This window comes from Leiobunum rupestre, chromosome 3 (assembly GCF_980474605.1).
Source record: "Leiobunum rupestre chromosome 3, qqLeiRupe1.1.hap1, whole genome shotgun sequence".
NCBI classification, from domain to species: domain Eukaryota; kingdom Metazoa; phylum Arthropoda; class Arachnida; order Opiliones; family Sclerosomatidae; genus Leiobunum; species Leiobunum rupestre.
This window is the reverse complement of record NC_143386.1, coordinates 48,189,986-48,208,512: the sequence shown is the minus strand read 5'-3', so window position 1 is coordinate 48,208,512 and position 18,527 is coordinate 48,189,986. Positions and strand designations below refer to the sequence as shown.

Below are 18,527 nucleotides of genomic sequence, written 5' to 3'. Positions count from 1 at the left end.
GGTTTTACACTACTCCCTTTATGGTACAAGACTACTTCGTTTAGAATACTAAACGACTCCCTTCAGGGTGTTACACTACTCCCTTCATGGTTTTACACTACTCCCTTTATGGTACAAGACTACTTCGTTTAGAATACTAAACGACTCCCTTCAGGGTGTTACACTACTCCCTTCAGGGTGTTACACTACTCCCTTCAGGGTATTAAACTACTGCCTCAAGGGAGTTACGCCCTATTAGGTGTTAAATAATTTTATTTACGGTGTAATATAACACCGTTTATACACCTTTTCAAGTTTTAAATTTGGCAAAAGAAAAAACCCTTAAGAGTGTACAATGTTGATTAAAATTAAAGAGTGTGTTTTTTTATATATATTAGACCCTTAATATACCATTAAAAAACCATTTTTTAGAGTGTATATTTGAAAAATATTGCATTTCGTAAACTGATACCATGTAGGTTTATAATATTTTAATCTTAATTATGTGTACTGATTAACAGAGTGACGTCACCAGAAAATTACCTAAGACTTTAGAGCGAGCGGACGCAAAACGGTGACGAAAACCACTAGGGAGTCTTTGTTGCGAATAGCTTTGAGTAAACATTTTGCCAGAGGAGAGTAAAAAGTGTCATACTTATTGAAAGATATAATAGACCTATGCTCACACTATATACACCATTACTTGCAGATCTTGAAACGTACGCTTAGATCGATTTATTAAAATAATATTTTTAACAAAACCATTAAAGCTAATTGTACATTTCAGTTACCTGAGATATTTTGGGTAAAATTTTACCATTTCTTGGTAAAAATTAGTGTAATAAAACTATCTAAAACTTTTATAATTTTTCTCCGATTTAGTATCTTGTCGTGAGAAATAACACGGGTATTTGTTGAAATGTACTTCCAAGAATTCTTAGTTTTTATTCTTTAAAACAAAAGAGTCTAAATTTAAATGATGAAAATGAATCCCTTTACAACGCAGAAAGAGTAAAATCCAATGGTGATGTGAGTTAGCGAGGAAAATATAGAAATTCCTATTCGAAGTAATGCTACATATAAATCCCCATAAAAGAGACCCCGCCTTTTGGCTGACTTTATCAAAGAAAAAACCTGTTATTTATATCTTAACTAGCGAAAACGACGGTATCCAGGCGACGCATCAAACATATCTCATCGGGAAAAATATCTCCAGGTTTTTGACTACCCCCGCCCCTTTATCAATAACCGCCTAAATATTCCTCCAATCCCTCGTCCAAAGAAGCGGATGACGAAACCAGTCAACCTTCCATCCATATACTTCAACATGTACAAACTTTACCCACCACCTTGCCTTCGTAGGAACTACGAACTAATATTGAATCAGTCTATAGTTCACGGTAATTGAGAATAAACTCTTCGTTCGAGTCGCGGAATAATATCTTATAAAGAAGAAAATCGGTTCTAACACGAAAAATAATCCCCTTCTTTCAGGATAGAAAACAAAGGTTTCTCGGCTCCCAGACTGATTTCTTTTTATCTTTATTCTCCAAAGAACAAAAAGAAAAAGAAAATTGCGAGGTGGGGGGGGGGAGTGGGCTTTCGAAATGGGAGGGGTCAAATAAAAAATAAATGTGCTCTGGATAAAAAGATGAAACTCGCGTTCTAACTTGGCATACTATCAATTCTAAGCCTTTCTTATGGCGGGAAACCTTCGAACTGCGCGTCTTCGCGTTTTATATACCCTCCCACCAATGTTCGTTGAATAAAAATGAATTAAAGCAGTTTTTTTCCTTTTTGGCGTTTTCCCGAACGACGCTATATATACTGAGACGACCATCCACTTTTCATTTTCTTAGAATACTTTTTTTATCTTTTATATATATATATATATATATATGGATCTTCAAAAGTATATTAACTGAATTAGAATGAGAATCACGAGTTATATTTACGACTCAGTTCATCGAAAATATTTCCTCGTATATTCAATAAAACACAGACATAATTTAAAATCAATTTCTTTCTTGAAATGAAAAAAAATATCTAATTTTTTTTAAATTTTTTTTAAGGTTTTCTACCAACGCTAGATGGTAGCGGACGAGGTAACTACGGACTGATGGATCAAATAGCGGCGCTGCATTGGATTCAAGAAAATATATACGAATTTGGGGGTAACCCGGATATGGTGACCGTTTTCGGACAAGGTCACGGGGCAGCGTGCGTCAATTTTCTCATGATATCGCCAATGGCGAAAGGTAATTCACTGACATCTTAATTTGTATTCCTATAAGACCATTATCCCGTTTGCTACAGATATCAGGTAAGGTACGGTAGATGAAAAATAGGTCAGACGCCTGTAGAGGTGTTCCAACCGCCTTACACCACTATAACACCCAAAAGCCTAACCTTCTCAATTTACGATAGAATTCCAAGGGGCTATAATGTTCCATTTAAAGATCACATTTATTTTTGTTTTTTAATTAATTTTTACGTATAAAGTACACCCTTATCTAGTACTTAACAGCTTTATAATTTTAAATTAAATATTTAATTAATTTTTATGTATAAAGTACACCCTTATCTAGTGCTTAACAGCTTTATAATTTTAAATTAAATATTTAATTAATTTTTATGTATAAAGTACACCCTTATCTAGTGCTTAACAGCTTTATAATTTTAAATTAAATATTTAATTAATTGTAACGTATTAAACAAAACTTTCCGGAGAGAAAGAGGCTGGGTTCGTGCTAAGCTAATTTTGAGTAATTAATTATCATTGATTAATCAACTAAAAAGCTATTGTTAAACACTAGAGGCACGTTTGATATAAATATAAAAATACACTTTTTAGGGATAAATGTTTAATCCAAGAACTAACAAGTCCTTTGCTTCTGAAATTTCCCAATTTCTCCATTTAGTTTTCGTCACGAGAAAGTGGGAGGGGAGGGGAGGGGAGGGGGAAAGAGATAAAATTGGCGGGAGTTAATTGCGCGCGAAATGCGAAAGAAGGAGGAGTTACGACTGAATAGAAACGTCCAACGCTACTCGCAATTTCTTCCTTTGACGGGCTCCGGAATAATGAAAGAAGGAGAAGGGGTGAGTTATTTTGACCACCAGGCGGCCGGGCTCTATTAGGGGTCGAAGAAAGGCATCAATTTTTCATTAGATTATTGAATAGAGGCTTCGGGGGAAAAAGAAAGGCGAATAGGTCCCTATTAAAAAGCAATCAATGCGGGAAACTCCATTTTGAAAAAACCTTTTTTAGCCTTAACGTTCAAAACTGATATTTGATATAAAAATATTTCCAAGGAAATATATAAGGGGGTCATGTATAAAATTAATCTTATTTATCCGTTAGCAATACAGGGTGTTCCAAAAGGTTTTGCCAAAATTTTAAGGAGTTGTCGGGGGTGAGTAAGTGTTGAGAAATATGCCTTTTTTTTAATTTTCCTACAATGAGTTAAAAGAACGCCAGATAGCTTCAAAGTGTGGCTTACTAGCCCCTGGAAGTACGCTGCAACAAGCGCTACACAAGGCAGCAGGGAAACGCGAACATTAAGGTTTGGGTTCATGCGATAGGTAAAAAAGGACTTTGTAAACAAATCGAGGTAACCAGCGTAAGAAAGTAAACTTAAACAGTATTCAAAGTCCCTGCTGCTTGGTTTGGCGCTCGTTGCAGCCTACTTCCAGGGGCTAGTAGGCCACACTTTGAAGCTCTCTGGCGCTCATTTAACTCATCGTAGGGAAATTTAAAAAAAAACTTATCAACTCACCCCCGACAACTCCTTCAAATTTTTGCATAACCTTTTCCAACACCCTGTATATATAGATATATTTACCCTTACTTTTATGTTAGTTTTTTATATCAAAGATTCTTGGAAATTCCCTCCTCGTACTGGAGGGACGTGCTTAAAATATAATAAAGGTGATACATTATGGACAAACTACGTCAGCTGCCGAAGATAATTTCTTTCGAAATGTATGGCCTTAAAAATAGAATGGATGGATTTACGATAATTATTAATGGTTTGCTGACTAAGATGTGGAAAGTAAAAGGTTCATCTTGATAATGTGGCACAGTTAAGGGAAAAATGAGGCAGTTGGGTGGTGGAGTGGTTAGCACTTTAGCAAGAAGAGCCGGGTTCTCTTCGCACTGGTTAAAAGGGTTTCCTCCGAGTTCTTTGGTTTCCCGTTCCATAAAACCTTGTTGAGGTTAAGGGAAATAGGGAGAGTACGGAGGTGTTGGTTCGCGTGGCATGAAGAGCTTGCCACCACCCTACGCAGTATAACCCGGCCACTTGAATTAATGGCATTAAAGGTCACTAGATGACTTGAGCCTAAGATGGTGCTTTGGATATTAGGCTAGATGATTATTGATTTTTATTATACGTCATAACTTACTTAAAATATTATATCGGAAAATATGCTGTTCCGTTTTATAGCCGAGATGGGTACCTTTCCGTTCGAGACGTATTATTTACTTTTAATAATACGAACTTAAATAAACGCCTCATTAATACCTTGTATTAATTTAATAATAAGTGTTATTCGCGTAAAATATGTTCCAAGTAGAAATTAAATACCATAAAAGTAACGCGAGGCTTCGAACCAAACCGATCGACATCTCAAAAATTTCGAGACGGCAAAACTTGGAAACTTAAAATAGATCGCGTGAGAATTTTCTCATCTGAGAAACCAATTTAACGATGTTAAAACTCGAAACTAGCCACAGATGGCGCGGAAACTTCCCGCTTGGTGAAATTCCTTACATACACAGTCTGACCTAAAGGGAAAATGTTATATACGAGCCCAATTGGTCGATAATACAAAGACCCAGCAAATGCATACACTCAGTCAACTTAATCTAGAAGGGGGGTGTCTATGATGGGGGTGTCAAGAGGGAGAGCAGGGGCAATGTCCGTGTCACCCCCCCCTCCTACACTAACCCTCGCGCCCGAGTAATTAATGCAATTTTACAATTAATAAATATCAGAGAATCGATACGTGGTTTATACGTCTCGCTCTTTCAAGCAGCTGTGGACTGGGAATTCCGATATAGATATATATATATATATATATATATATATATATATATATATATATGAGTTCAGTCTCCGTAACTCACCATAAATGCTCGGAGGAAACGGGCTAGATATAAGTTACACAAATATACGAAATATTAAAGTATATAATTAAGAAGATTGCGCGAAATTTACGCCAAGATTTACTAGTATTGGATAGATAATTTCTCTACGCGTCGTCTGAAAGACCAACCCACGTAACCCGAAGTATACGGTTTGGCCTGTAAAGAGTTATTTAAATTCCATCATGAATTCTGATACTAGTGAGGAATAGTTGATCCATTCGATAGGCCGTCGGATCAAGGAGGTCACAGGCGAGCATCGGTCGGTGACTTTCCTTTTGCAACGGATCGCCATCGCGGTGCAGAGAGGCAATGCAGCCTCAGTACTAAACACTTTCCCTCCGGGTGACTCCCTTGGTGATTGTTTGTACTCCCAGCCCTAAGTTCGTGTCGGTGTGTGTTTTTTTTTTATTATTATTATTTTTGTACTATATAATTTAACTACTTCAATAAAATTATTGGTTGAGGGGGTAGTCAGTAGCGGCCCTTAAGAATTTCGTGGCCCTTACAACTTTAGTGACCCCTTATACATTTTCCAGAAAGCTAGAAGAGCAAGGTCGTTTTATTGTTTCGTTTACTTGACCCTCTACTGCATGACCTTGTATCCAAGCTGAAGGGGACACGCGAATGCCCGGGGTATTTCCCTATATTCCCTTAAGTCCCTTTCTTTTGTTTCTATTGTCCATTCAACTTTCTCTCAATTTCTGCTCCCTTCCTGCCGAATCTATCTGTTTATGGTCTTCTATCTTCTTGAGTAAACGAATTGATTTTAAAAGGTTTTTTCCAGAAAAAACGTTTCTTGACAATAAAACAAATTTCTAGAGATAAAGAAAATTCATAAATTCAAATATGTGGCCTCTTAATTATAAATATGTGCCCCCTCTCAAAAATGTAGGGGGGCTAAAGCCCACTTCAGCGCACCCTTAGCGCCGCTACGGGGGGTAGTTACTTTAGTAATCAGGTGTACAAATCGTAGGTAATCATGGAAAATCGCTTAAGAAAATCACTGAATTCATGGAGAAATTGTGATAAATCACTGTTGATCACCGAGAAATAAGTGAAAATCAACGAATGATTTTCAAAAATCAGTAATCAGGTGCACAACTATTCCCGACTCTTTCAAATATTTAAATCAATATTATTCAAAATGGCCTCTAATAACATACGTGGATTTAGCTTTAAGGCTCGGTACGATCCAAATACGTTTTAACAGTCAAGTACCGTAAGGGAATAGTACATAATATTAAATTGTAGGGTTATTATTAAGCCAGCCCGTACTGTTATATTACCGGAAGTAATTGAACCAACATGGCGTCGTTTCCGGCAACTATAAAATAATGCGCGAATGTAAGTCTACTATCTGAATTTCTATTCTATATTTGGAATAGCCTCCTGTCTCGAGACCGACTATAATGTGGGAAAAGTTCTCTATTCTATTTACCGGCCGAGTTTTGTTGACGTTAAGAGAAATTTCCGCAAACCTGTCAACAAGAAAGGGGGTGATGCAACACCAACTGTAACGCGGGAGGGGGCAGATAAAGAAGGCCTAGATTCCCAAAATTCCCACTGCCCCTCGGCTTTGCCACCCCGCTATCACGGCTAGCCTCTTAAAGGAAATTTCCTTCATTTTACTTTATATTCTAAGTTAATCAAAACCTGGTCTTAAACTACAGCTGGGAACGAACTGGCTCAGACCAAGCTGTTTATTTAGTAAGAGTCGGTGGGAGAACGGCCTACACTGGCGGGAATCTGGCGGAGTTATCGACTTCTCCTCCTTGTTTAAAAGCGCAACGAGAATAGAATTTGCCCCTCGGCGAAGGATGGAATAGAATATATCGGGAATGATATAATAACAACCATCGTTTCGTCGGAAATGTCCTCGTCTTGAGATGTTGACGAGCCACAGCCCTACCCGCTTCTAATTATACGCGATTTAGCGGCGAAATATTTTTAAATTTAATTGCGCGGAGAAAATTGCTTTGGATAAGTATGGGTTATTAAAACCAAAATATTCCGTCTTGGTTTGGTTTTATGGTATTTCTAAGTAATGCTACACGACCAACATTGCAAATTAATCTATAAGTTTAGTCACTTAATTATTGGTTCGAATTTTAATTTATATTAATTCTTGATTCGAATTTTAATTTATATTAATTCTTGATTCGAATTTTAATTTATATTAATTCTTGCTTCGAATTTTAATTTATATTAATTCTTGCTTCGAATTTTAATTTATATTAATTCTTGGTTCGAATTTTAATTTATATTAATTCTTGGTTCGAATTTTAATTTATATTAATTCTTGGTTCGAATTTTAATTTATATTAATTCTTGCTTCGAATTTTAATTTATATTTATTCTTGGTTCGAATTTTAATTTATATTAATTCTTGGTTCGAATTTTAATTTATATTAATTATTGCTTCGAATTTTAATTTATATTAATTCTTGCTTCGAATTTTAGTTTATATTAATTCTTGCTTCGAATTTTCAATTATATTAATTCTTGGATTTTAATTTATATTATTTTTTTTATGGCGAGCTCAAGTGAACGGTACATATTAGGTGGTTTATTTTTGCTTTTTCTTGGATTTCGGAGTAGGGTAAGAAGAGTAACGCTATGACGTCATTTTACTCCGATTGAGTGGTGGCAAATAGTTTGAGTCGGAGTAAAAACGTTTTTCCAAAATGTCTGCATGTGGTCTTTTTCGCAAAAACATTCTGGCTAGCAGACGACAAAGTCCGATTTACTGTCTTGACACCTCCTTTCCAGAATGAGTAAAAAGAGTAGCCCTAATACTCCGGTACAAGGGAATAGTTTATGAGCCGGAGTAGTAATTATCATTCCCGGAACAGGCGAATAAAACGGTTTAGGGTAAAAAGAGTACACTTTTAGTCCGAGAACAGGCGAAAAGAAACCACCTATTTTGTAAAGTTAGACGAAATAATCGTTTAAGCAGAGATAAATTAAAACATAAAACGACACGTAGGTAATAATTAACTAACTTTTTAAATTTGACACTCGCTGTAAAATTGGGACCAGAATTTACTGGACTAAAAGTGTGGAAATTCGAGTTTTAATAATCAACGTGGCAAACACACTCACGAAGACTAAGTTAATGAGTTTCGGGACTTTGACGCTAGGCGTCGAATAGAAATATCAGTGTTAACGTCGATTATCTATGGTCCGCCTGGAACCGGGCCCATTATAATCCTTTAGCGATGGGGCTCCATGGACAAAATGCACCAGAGTACCTTGCCGAAAAACCTTATTTCGTTGATAAAGTAGGCTATTTGTCATTGGGCACAGTCCCAGCCAACAACCCCGCTTTCACCCGGACGAATACTATAGATTGTAGCCCGTAGCGAGAGAGAGAGGGTAAGGTCATTTACAAGTTTTACAGCATTTCCATTAGGCGAGAGAGAGGCAACTGCTCGGTCCATCCTAAATCAGAGCCTGCAGCTCCGCAAACGGACAAACTGAGGTTTAAATCGACTCTAGCGCCGGGGGTAAAGTCAGCGCCGTTCGCTTTCCAACCAAACTGTCCGCCACCAAATCCGCTCAAATAGAGAATGGCGTAAAACGCCTCTAGATAAGAAAGGACTAGTCTGGACGTATACGCGAGCCACGAGCCGCCAGATAGAGACCAACCATTAGGGAGATGGGGCAATCACCGAGCCACACGCGTACGCCGACGTCGAAGAATGGTATAATAATTTACGGAGTCTGGCGTTGAGGAATACGTTTGAAGGGTGTTCGCTTCCACTCTCTATTACCTTCAAACGAACGCCGGCCGCGGTAATTCTACCAATTCAACAAAATCAATAAGTTTCCCATTGGCAATCGCCTTCTCCGCGACCCAACCAAGTTTGAGAATGAAATAAGGCTCCGGGCTTCCTCGATAGCCTCTGACCGTTGAAATTGTCTTCGCCACGCTAACTCTACCGCGATTCAATCGTCTCTTGTCCCTGACAGTAACGCGATTGCGTCTTCGATCGCGTTCTTCTCATAGCGTCGCTCAAAGCTACGAAGGCGTTTGTACTCGCTGACAATTTGGACGGGTAATAAGGCGTACGGATACGTAGAGCGAGTCAATCGTGTCCTGTCAGTGAGGAGTTAAAGGGGTCGTAGGCTCCCGAAGGCAATCAATCGGGTCGGTGGATGCTGGTTAGAGGCACTAGCTTTTGTTTTTCGCGCGAGGCCAAAGCGAGAGAGAACCTTTCAGCGCATTCGAGCCACGGGATCTTAGAGAGCGAGAGAGTGAGAGGGCAGATTAAAAACTACTAATTAACTACAATTCATCAAGGGGGATCCAGTTACAGTGTCGCCGTCTAACGTCGAAATACAGCGGTAATTAACGGGATATGTAGCGACAAGTCGAAAGTATAATGAAAATTTGCGTTTTGAGTGAAATTATAATGGACGCGGCGAGACACTTAATTGTAAGAGAATCTACCGTAGTTTCTTACGCGATATCCTCTAATTAGTCGGGCTAGATAATTACTGCCTATGAAAACTTTCTAAAGATTTCGACAATTTAAAAATATAAATATACCCTTAATCCTGCTAGTTTACTTCCCCCGTAACACTGGCGTGTTGCGTGTCGAACACTTCTACAGGCGCTTGGTCTATTTATGATCTAGTATTATTAATATTCCCGGCCTCCAGTGATCATTTATTACTAACCAATTACGAAAACATTGTTGTAATATTAGCAAAATAATGATAACCAATTACGAATTACCAATTGTAAAATTAGCAAAATAATGAAGGTACATTTAAATGGAAATAAAATGGGATTAAACTTTATTTCCATTATTTATATTTAATATTCATTCAAAATGTTTGAATATCACCGTTACAAAAACTTTCTATAAAAATTATAGAGAACTATAATCATAATCCTACTGAAAAGTGAGTAAAATATTTATAGAAGCTATTAAAAAACCTTACCGAATTTGGATGGTTTTCTTTAGAAATATTTATAAAACATTCTATAGGTAGTAGAAATCATCATCAAACTTTCTAAAAGATTTCATAGAAAGTTTGTAGAAATATTTTTTAAAGGGAATTTCTAAGAACAGGCCACCAGGATTTACAGCGTAAAACTTTGCGAAGAAAACTTGGCAACGAGGTCAAATCGAGAGAGTTTTCCAAACAGCCAAATCCTCGCAGAAAGCGAAATAAATAGAATTTATATTTATAACTTTAGCTGGATAAGGGCCGTTTGACCTCATCCTGATCTCGCTCAAAGATCCAGAGTGGAAGGAAGACTTTTGTCTCAAATTTTAAAAGCAATCCGAGCTTTCTGGGGTCCATTTAAAAATCCAAGTGGGAATGACCAGAAGACGTAGGGTCTCCGTCCCTCCCTGACCAGCGAAGGGTAGACACTGAAAGGGTCAAGAATGGAGGGGAGGGAAAAGCGGGGGGACCTAAGGGTTCGGACGATCGAAGTTGGCCGTGCCGAAAGTTTGGCGGAAAAACAAAAGGAGGACAGCTAGCAAATGTCCAAGAAGAGCTTCGAATTGATATTAATGGCAGGGCGGATGGCGTAACCGGACTCAAAAGTCTATTTTTAAGTTCGACCGAGCGTTTCCAAAAAGCCGGCCTCCTTGGCGCTACAATCTGGTCCGTGAGAGCTTGTATATACAGAAGAGGACAAAATAAATGGCGAGGTTTATTTCGAGAGCTAAATATATAGATGTTCGTTTGACACGCTTTCTTGTATCCCAAAAAAAGTCAATTGATGAAGCTTGTTTGGGAAAAAAAAGGAGACATTATTCGAGTTGCAGTAGAGATATTGAGATACTATTTAGGAACAAGAATATGAGTCAAATATTTCGCTTTTAGACTTGAAATATGCCAAATATTTCGAATGCAAAATGGTTTAAATGCTTGCTAAATATTTTCACTGGGATCATATTTGTCAAGGTTTTGCATGAACATCGCATTTAGAGTAGAGTTGGGATTTCGCCAAATGTGGAATATTACGCGGAAGGCATGTGAAACAGTCATTATATTATGGAAGGAATGCGTGCAAACCATAAAGTTATGGAGTAGAGAGCTTCGTGGATACGGTTTTCTATTATTTATCACGGCATCCGTGGAATAGAGAACTGCATAACCGTGGGAATATCGCGGGAATGGGTATGGGTCAGATTGAGGGTCAGATTGATATCTCATTTTCGACTAGGGCATTGATGGAAAAGGTAATTTTGAGTTCGGGAATGGTTGCCAATGGATTTTACCTCTGGTGGTGGTACTTTGAATCGGGAATGGGAATTTTGGGAATGGATTTGATCTCTATTGGTTGTACTTTGAATCGGGAATGGATTTTATCTCTGGTGGTGGTACTTTGAATCGGGAATGGAAATCTTGTGAATGTATTTTACCTCTGGTGGTGGTACTTTGAATCGGGAATGGGAATCTCGGGAATGATACGTTACATGAAATGAGAATGGTTGAAAGCCAAATATACAAACGAAAATGGGATGGAAATGAATATTGTTTCAACGGGGAATAGTAGGGAATGATAAAATGTATGTCAAATGCAATGAGAATGGTTGGAAGACAAATATTTGAACGATAATTAGATGAAAATGGATATTGTCTTAAAGGGAATGGTAGGGAATGGTAGGGAATGATAAAATGCAATGGGAATGGTTGGGAATGATAAAATGCAATGGGAATGGTTGGAAGACAAACATTCGATCGAAAATTAGATGAAAATGGATATTGTCTTAAAGGGAATGGTAGGGAATGGTTGGGAATGATAAAATGCAATGGGAATGGTTGGGAATGATAAAATGCAATGAGAATGGTTGGAAGACAAACATTTGAACGGTAATTAGATGAAAATGGATATTGTTTCACCGGGGAATGGTAGGGAATGGTTGATAATGATAAAAAGCAATGGGAATGGTTGGGAATGATAAAATGCAATGGGAATGGTTGGGAATGATAAAATGCAATTGGAATGGTTGGGAATGATAAAACACAATGGGAATGGTTGGAAAACAAACATTTGATCGTAAATTAGATGGAATTAAATGGATATTGTTTTAAGGGGAATGGTTGGGAATGGTTAGGAATGATAAAATGTAAGTCAAATGAAATGGGAATGGTTGGAAGACAAGTATTTGAACGCAAATGGAATAGGAATTTGTATTAATTCAACGGGAATAGTAGAAAATGGTAACGTTTCTACCTATAACAAAGATTATCCCCTTCGCGAAACATGGCAATTCCGAAAATGGAAAAATTGTCTTCGACGAAGAATTGAATGTTAGCGACAGAAGTAATCTTTTCAATGGCAACACACCTTGAGACACGAATCCATCGCGATGCGAGGAGAAATAGATTTCAGCGGGAAACCCTGTCGGATTGGGTCATATATAAACAAAAACTGACCCTTAATAAAATAAACCCCAATTCGGGGTTGCCGTTTTCCCCACCGCGACGAGATTGCGTTAGACTTCCAGGAATCTGCAGCTTTCGGAGAGATCTTCTCCGCAATGAGAGGCGAGGTTCGCGCCTAACTGAGTAAACGTGGGGGGCGCTGCCTCACCAATATCGCATTAGGCGGGCCAAAGTGCCTCTTAATGGCGCCGCGTCAAATCTTTATGTCCGTTCCCTCAGGGCCCCAGCACGTGCCCTATCCCCTGCCAGACGCCGCCCGTGTCTTCCCATTCCTACCTATCTTATCCAAACACTTTCTTATCCCTGGCAAGAACGCGGACGTACAATGCCATCTAGGAAGGAACGGGAGCACTAACCCTTTAAATTCTCGCTCGGGGAACGGGCCATCTTTTCCCCCAGCTGCTCCTCCATTATATCCCCCGCTCGCTAGTTCGCAGCCCCTAACAATCCCTCGCCATCCTCCCCAAAATCGCCGACGTAACCGGCCACATACCCGGCGAGTTAAAGGAACGGGTACGGTCTACGAGAACGACTATTTAAATCAAGTGGCAGTTAAGGTTTGGAAAGTGTGGTCCCGAGTATGGAATCCATCCCTTAAAAGACGTCGAAGCGGAGAGCGAGGAGAAGGGATGAGGATGAAAAAGAAAGGATAAAAGTGCGGCCGATATATTCATTGCTGGAAGTTCGGACGGCGGAGCGAAGCACTCGAGATTGAGCCGAAGCTATAGAATAAAGAACGGGGTGGGAGGGGTGGCGTGATGACCCTTCTGACGTCACGGGAGGCCGGCTATCGAGTGGTCAACGCCGCGGAAAACGCAGCCGATGATACGGCCACCCCTTCGCAGTATATTTCTCATATTCTGGACCTACCGAACGCCTCTCTCATTCGGACCCTTTACGCTCCTCTCCAAAGCCCTGGTCCTTTTCTCTCCCTCTCTCCAAGCTCTTTCTGTTCCTCTCTCTCTCTCTCTCTCTCTCTCTCTCTCTCTCTCTCTCTCTCTCTCTCTCTCTCTCTCTCCGAAGCTCTTTATTTCTTCAACGGTCAGCAATATTCGCAGGAATCTTATCAAAGAAAAAGAAAATATTGGTACGAGAAAGAGAACGAGTCCACGATGGTGGCACTAACTTCAAGCCTCTCTTCCTTTATAACCTTTTAAACCTCTTCCTCTAGTATAGAGGAAGAGATTGTTATTTTCGCTACTGATGTATGTAGTGGTGGTGGTGGTGAATCAGGCCCGTAGCCAGGGGGGGGGGGGGTATTCAGGGACATGACCCTCAAAAATAGATTAAATTTTTATTTGCCCCCACCTGCACCCTCAATTTAATCCTTTCCCCCTCAAAGCATATTCTCAGCCCCTTCATCTTTATTAGTTTTTTAAACTGCTATTCGTTGAAATTTTCCTTTTGGGCCACTTGTCTTTATTTAAGGTTTAGATCGTTATTTATAGGTAACTATTTCTTACTAAAATACAAGTTGTAGAATGGTCTGCTTCAGAAAGCAAGGTTTTTTTGTTGAACAGCAAAAACATTTCACGGCGCCACTTATGTTAATTTTTGAAATTCGGTAACGAAAAAATGTGGCCCCTCACCAAAAGCTACTGCCCCCTTAAAAAAAATTTCTGCCTACGGGCCTGTGGTGAATAATAGAGTGGAAGCTATAGGTCCCTATAGTCTATAGGGTGTTTCAAAAGGTTAGGCAAAAATTTTAAGGATTTGTAGAGGGTGAGTTGAGAAGTATGCCTGTTTTTCCCCCATTTTCCTACGATGAGTAAAAAGAGCGCCAGAGAGCTTCAAAGTGTGGCTTACTAGCCCCTGGAAGTAGGCTGCAACAAACGCAAAACCAAGCAGCAGGGAAATGTGAACATTAAGATTTGGGTTCGTGTGGTAGGTAAAAGAGGACTTTGTAAACAAATAGAGGTAACCAGCGTAAAAAAGTAACCTTAAACAGTATTTAAAGTCATGATGAACCGCGATTTCTCATGACTTTCAAACTGCAACAATGGAGTTCACTTTGGAAGAACTGGCGGATATTCATTTCGTGTATGGACTTGCGGATGCTTTGGCTGCTCAACGTCTCTACCAGGAAAGGTACCCGAACCGGCGCATCCCCGTGCTTCTTGCAGCCTACTTCCAGTAGCTAGTAGGCCACACTTTGAAGCTCTCTGGCGTTCTTTTAACTCATCGTAGGAAAATGGGGGTAAAACAGGCATACTTCTCAACTCACCCCCTACAACTCTTTTAAGTTTTTGCATAACCTTTTGGAACACCCTGTATAGCTCCGTATAGGTCCCCGGGAATCGACGAATTCTCTTCAACCGCACTCGATATAAATTTAATTCATGCGTCATTCGATTGGTATTAGTTCTCTCTATCTACCTATGCCAATGCTGAGCCGCGGTTTTTAATCAAAGAGGTTAAATCAAGAGTGCTAGGAGGAAGAGGCTACTATGGTGGCTGTGCCAACTTGTTTTTTCCTTTTCCATCCTCTTTTTATACGTTTCTCTTTGGATCTTCCGTGCAACTGACTACTACCAGTATCAATATATTTCCCTTTCTACTCGAAATCTAGACGGTATCCGTAAGATGGCACGGTAACATAGCACACGCGTATGGAATCTTATACCCTTTTCAGGCTGGGTAAAATTGGATTTGATTCCCTTAAAGCAGCATTGCCAGGTTCCAAAACTTCAATTATAGTATAGAAGTTCCAAAAATTATCGAAATTTCTAGAAAATTATAGTACAAAAGTACGGCCAACTTTAAATACTCGTTATAGCGTGTTAGCGCTTGGAATCTAAGAAGGCTCAAACCAAACATTCCTAGTAGTATATTATTTACATTTTTAACCTACTAGGAGTAATATAACACACTGGAAACGGAGTTCTTAAGTTAACAAAAAGCTAGGAGCAATAAACACACGGAGAACGCAGCTATAGCCTTTAAACACGCTTACGCAGTGTTGTGTACAACTTTCATTGGACGAGCCTTTACGCTGAACGTTGTACGGGCGGAAGGGAAGACAATTTCCAAATTTTCCCCTTCCGAAGGCAGCACACGATAAAGCGTCTAACCAATGAAAACTGTACACAAGAAAATGCACGACTTTTGACGGGTTGCGTTCTCCTTGTGTGGGCAGTGCTGTGTTTGTTGCTCCTAGACAAATACGAACTTTTTAAAAATGTCTTTAATTATCGCACAAATATCGAAAATATAGTAAAATTATCGCAAAAAGGTATTGAAATTATAGTACGGAGAAAATCGAAAGGTAATATTATCGAAATGTACCATAATTATATTACTGTTGGCAACGCTGCCTTAAAGGGCCACAGAATCATATGAATTTCAGAAATATAGCTTCAAAAAACTAAATTATCATTGGTCGGATCTACTATCACGTTATACGAAAGGGACGGACCTAGCAGAAATTCGGGCTGAGTTTTTAAAATGATTTTATGGCCCTATAAAGAAATTAACGTAACCTTTTTATACTGAAATACTTATGAAAAGTTAACTTTGGCTTAATAAAATCGAATTTTTTAGTCATCGTCTGTGAAGGGTATTTAGGGGCCATGGAATCCTTGGAAAAATTCTACCAGAATTTCAGTTAGTTCCTTCCTTATTATTGGTCGGATTTTCTAAATCCAACCAATAATAATTTCGCAATTTCCCCGAGATTTTCCAGAAACTAGTGAAGTTTCGAAGAATCTGTGCTCCTTTAAGGAGTTTATAACAACTCAATTTTATCGATAAATTCTCAAGATAAGTTTTTATACAATTTACTCAGGTCGTCTTAAGGTCAATGGTTAGAGCTAGACAAACCTCACAACTGAAAAATACAGCTCCACTACTATCGTTTTGTAAAAATTTTCAGATCATAGACATTTGCGCATACCGCTGGTCAATATCTCAATGCCAACTGAAATCAGGATCGTATCGTTCGAGCTCAATATATTTCGATCGTGTTTGGCTATACAGAGTGTTTCAAAAGGTTTTGCAAATATTTTAAGGAGTGGTAGGGGATGAGTTTAGAAGTATGCCAGTTTTTTCCACATTTTCCTACGATGAGTGAAAAGAGCACCAAAGAGCTTCAAAGTAAGGCCTACTAGCTCTTGGAAGTAGGCTGCAACAAGCCCCAAAAATAAAAAAGGGGGAAACGCGAACATTAAGGTTTGGGTTCGTGTGATAGGTAAAAAAGGACTTTGTAAACAAATCGAGGTAACCAGCGTAAAAACGTAAACTTAAACAGTATTTAAAGTCGTGATGAACTGGCGGATATTCATTTCGTGTAGGGACTAGTGGATGACAATGCTTTAGCTGCTCAACGTCTCTACCAGGAATGGTACCCGAACCGGCGCATCCCCGTGCTTGTTGCAGCCTACTTCCAGGAGCTAGTAGGCCACACCTAGGAGCAACAAACACAAGGAGAACGCAGCTAGCCTTTAAACACGCTAACGAAGGGTTGTGTACGAATTTCATTGGACGAGCGTCACGAGCCTTTACGCTGAACGTTTTACGGGCGGGGGGGAAGACAATTTCCGAATTTTCCACTTCCAACGGCAGCAGGCGCTAAAGCGTCTAGCCAATGAAAAATGTACACAAGAAAATCCACGACTTTTGACGGGTTGCGTTCTCCTTGTGTGGGGTGTTGTGTTTGTTGCTCCTAGGCCACACTTTGAAGCTCTCTGGCACTCTTTTAGGAAAATGGGAAAAAAACAGGCATACTTCTCAACTCCTTAACTTTTTTGCATAACCTTTTAAACACCCTGTATAGAAAAGCGAAAATAGGAAAGCATAGCCAGCTATTCTGTTTGTCGTGATATTTTTCCGAGAAGGATATCGGTTATGAAACACGTCAAATTCTCTTAAATTCAAATTCGCGCCGGGAAATTCCACATTCAAAATATATATCAATTCCCAGACGTAAATGATCAAAGACACTCTATTCTATAACCTTATTTATGGAATTTTCTACGAAATAACTTAAATTTCATTAATTTAAATAAGTACCAAGTTCTTTTTGCGAAATTATGCGGTTTACTTAAACAACCCTACAAAATGTAGGCTATAATCTTAATATTGCCTTGGAAATTAAGTTGTTTCAATACTAGTTAACTAAATGCAGGGCTACGCAAGGGGAATAAATATCGAAAATTAATATTCGACGACTCCGAATAAGTTTGAACTTCTTACTAAGCTCGAAAATAGTTTATCAAATCTTAATTTATCCGAAATATATTGTTTAGTAATGAAGTTAACTATAAACAAAAAGAGTTGAAAATTGGTTTTTAAAATTTTAATATTCTCGAATTTGAATTGTTTTGATATTTTCAAATATTTACTAAGCTCGAAAATAGTTGGTCTCGTATCTGTATTTTCTCGAGAGAAAGTTTCGAGTTTCAACTTTATCATCAAGTGTATACGCTTAGCTCCTGGCGATTTTCACTTCCTTAAGATAAAAATTTATTGAAATTTAATTAATCTGACCTATAATACAATTTTGTATAGGAACCTACCAATATAAATTAACGTAAAAAGGATATTTTTAAAATAAACATTTAGCTACAAGCCGTAGGTTTAACGTTAAATTGTATTTGAATTGATATTTATCGAGGAATATTGGTAAAAATATTTTTAGTCATATTTTAGTATAAAATTCATTTTCGATATGTCCTACCCTATTTCTTATTTTTAATCACGTTTTTGTCCAATTAACGAGTTTCAATAACATCGCGCAGTTATACGAAAAAAGAGAAGATTATGTGAAAAGTACCATCTTAATATTAATTAAATTAATTACTTATAAAAGTAATCTTTTTAAGACGCGAACTAGTTGTCTCTAAACGCTTTTTAATTATTTTTAATTTTTATGAATTTTAACCATTTTAATAGTTATTGAAACCTAGGAGCAACAAACACAACACCCCATAAAAGGAAAACGCAACCCGTCAAAAGTCGAGCATTTTCTTGTGTATATTTTTCATTT

General features: G+C 38.4%; 1 protein-coding gene across 5 annotated transcripts in view; it reads left to right on the top strand.

Annotated features, from left to right (window-relative positions):
- Positions 1-18,527, top strand: part of LOC149952427 (neuroligin-4, X-linked-like) — a 206,191-nt gene that overhangs the window by 125,707 nt on the left and 61,957 nt on the right. For all 5 annotated transcript variants that reach the window (XM_090168529.1, XM_090168528.1, XM_090168526.1 and 2 more), the window contains exon 4: positions 2,052-2,237. In XM_090168529.1, the coding sequence (XP_090024655.1) occupies positions 2,052-2,237 (186 nt within the window). The remainder of the gene's footprint in view (positions 1-2,051; positions 2,238-18,527) is intronic.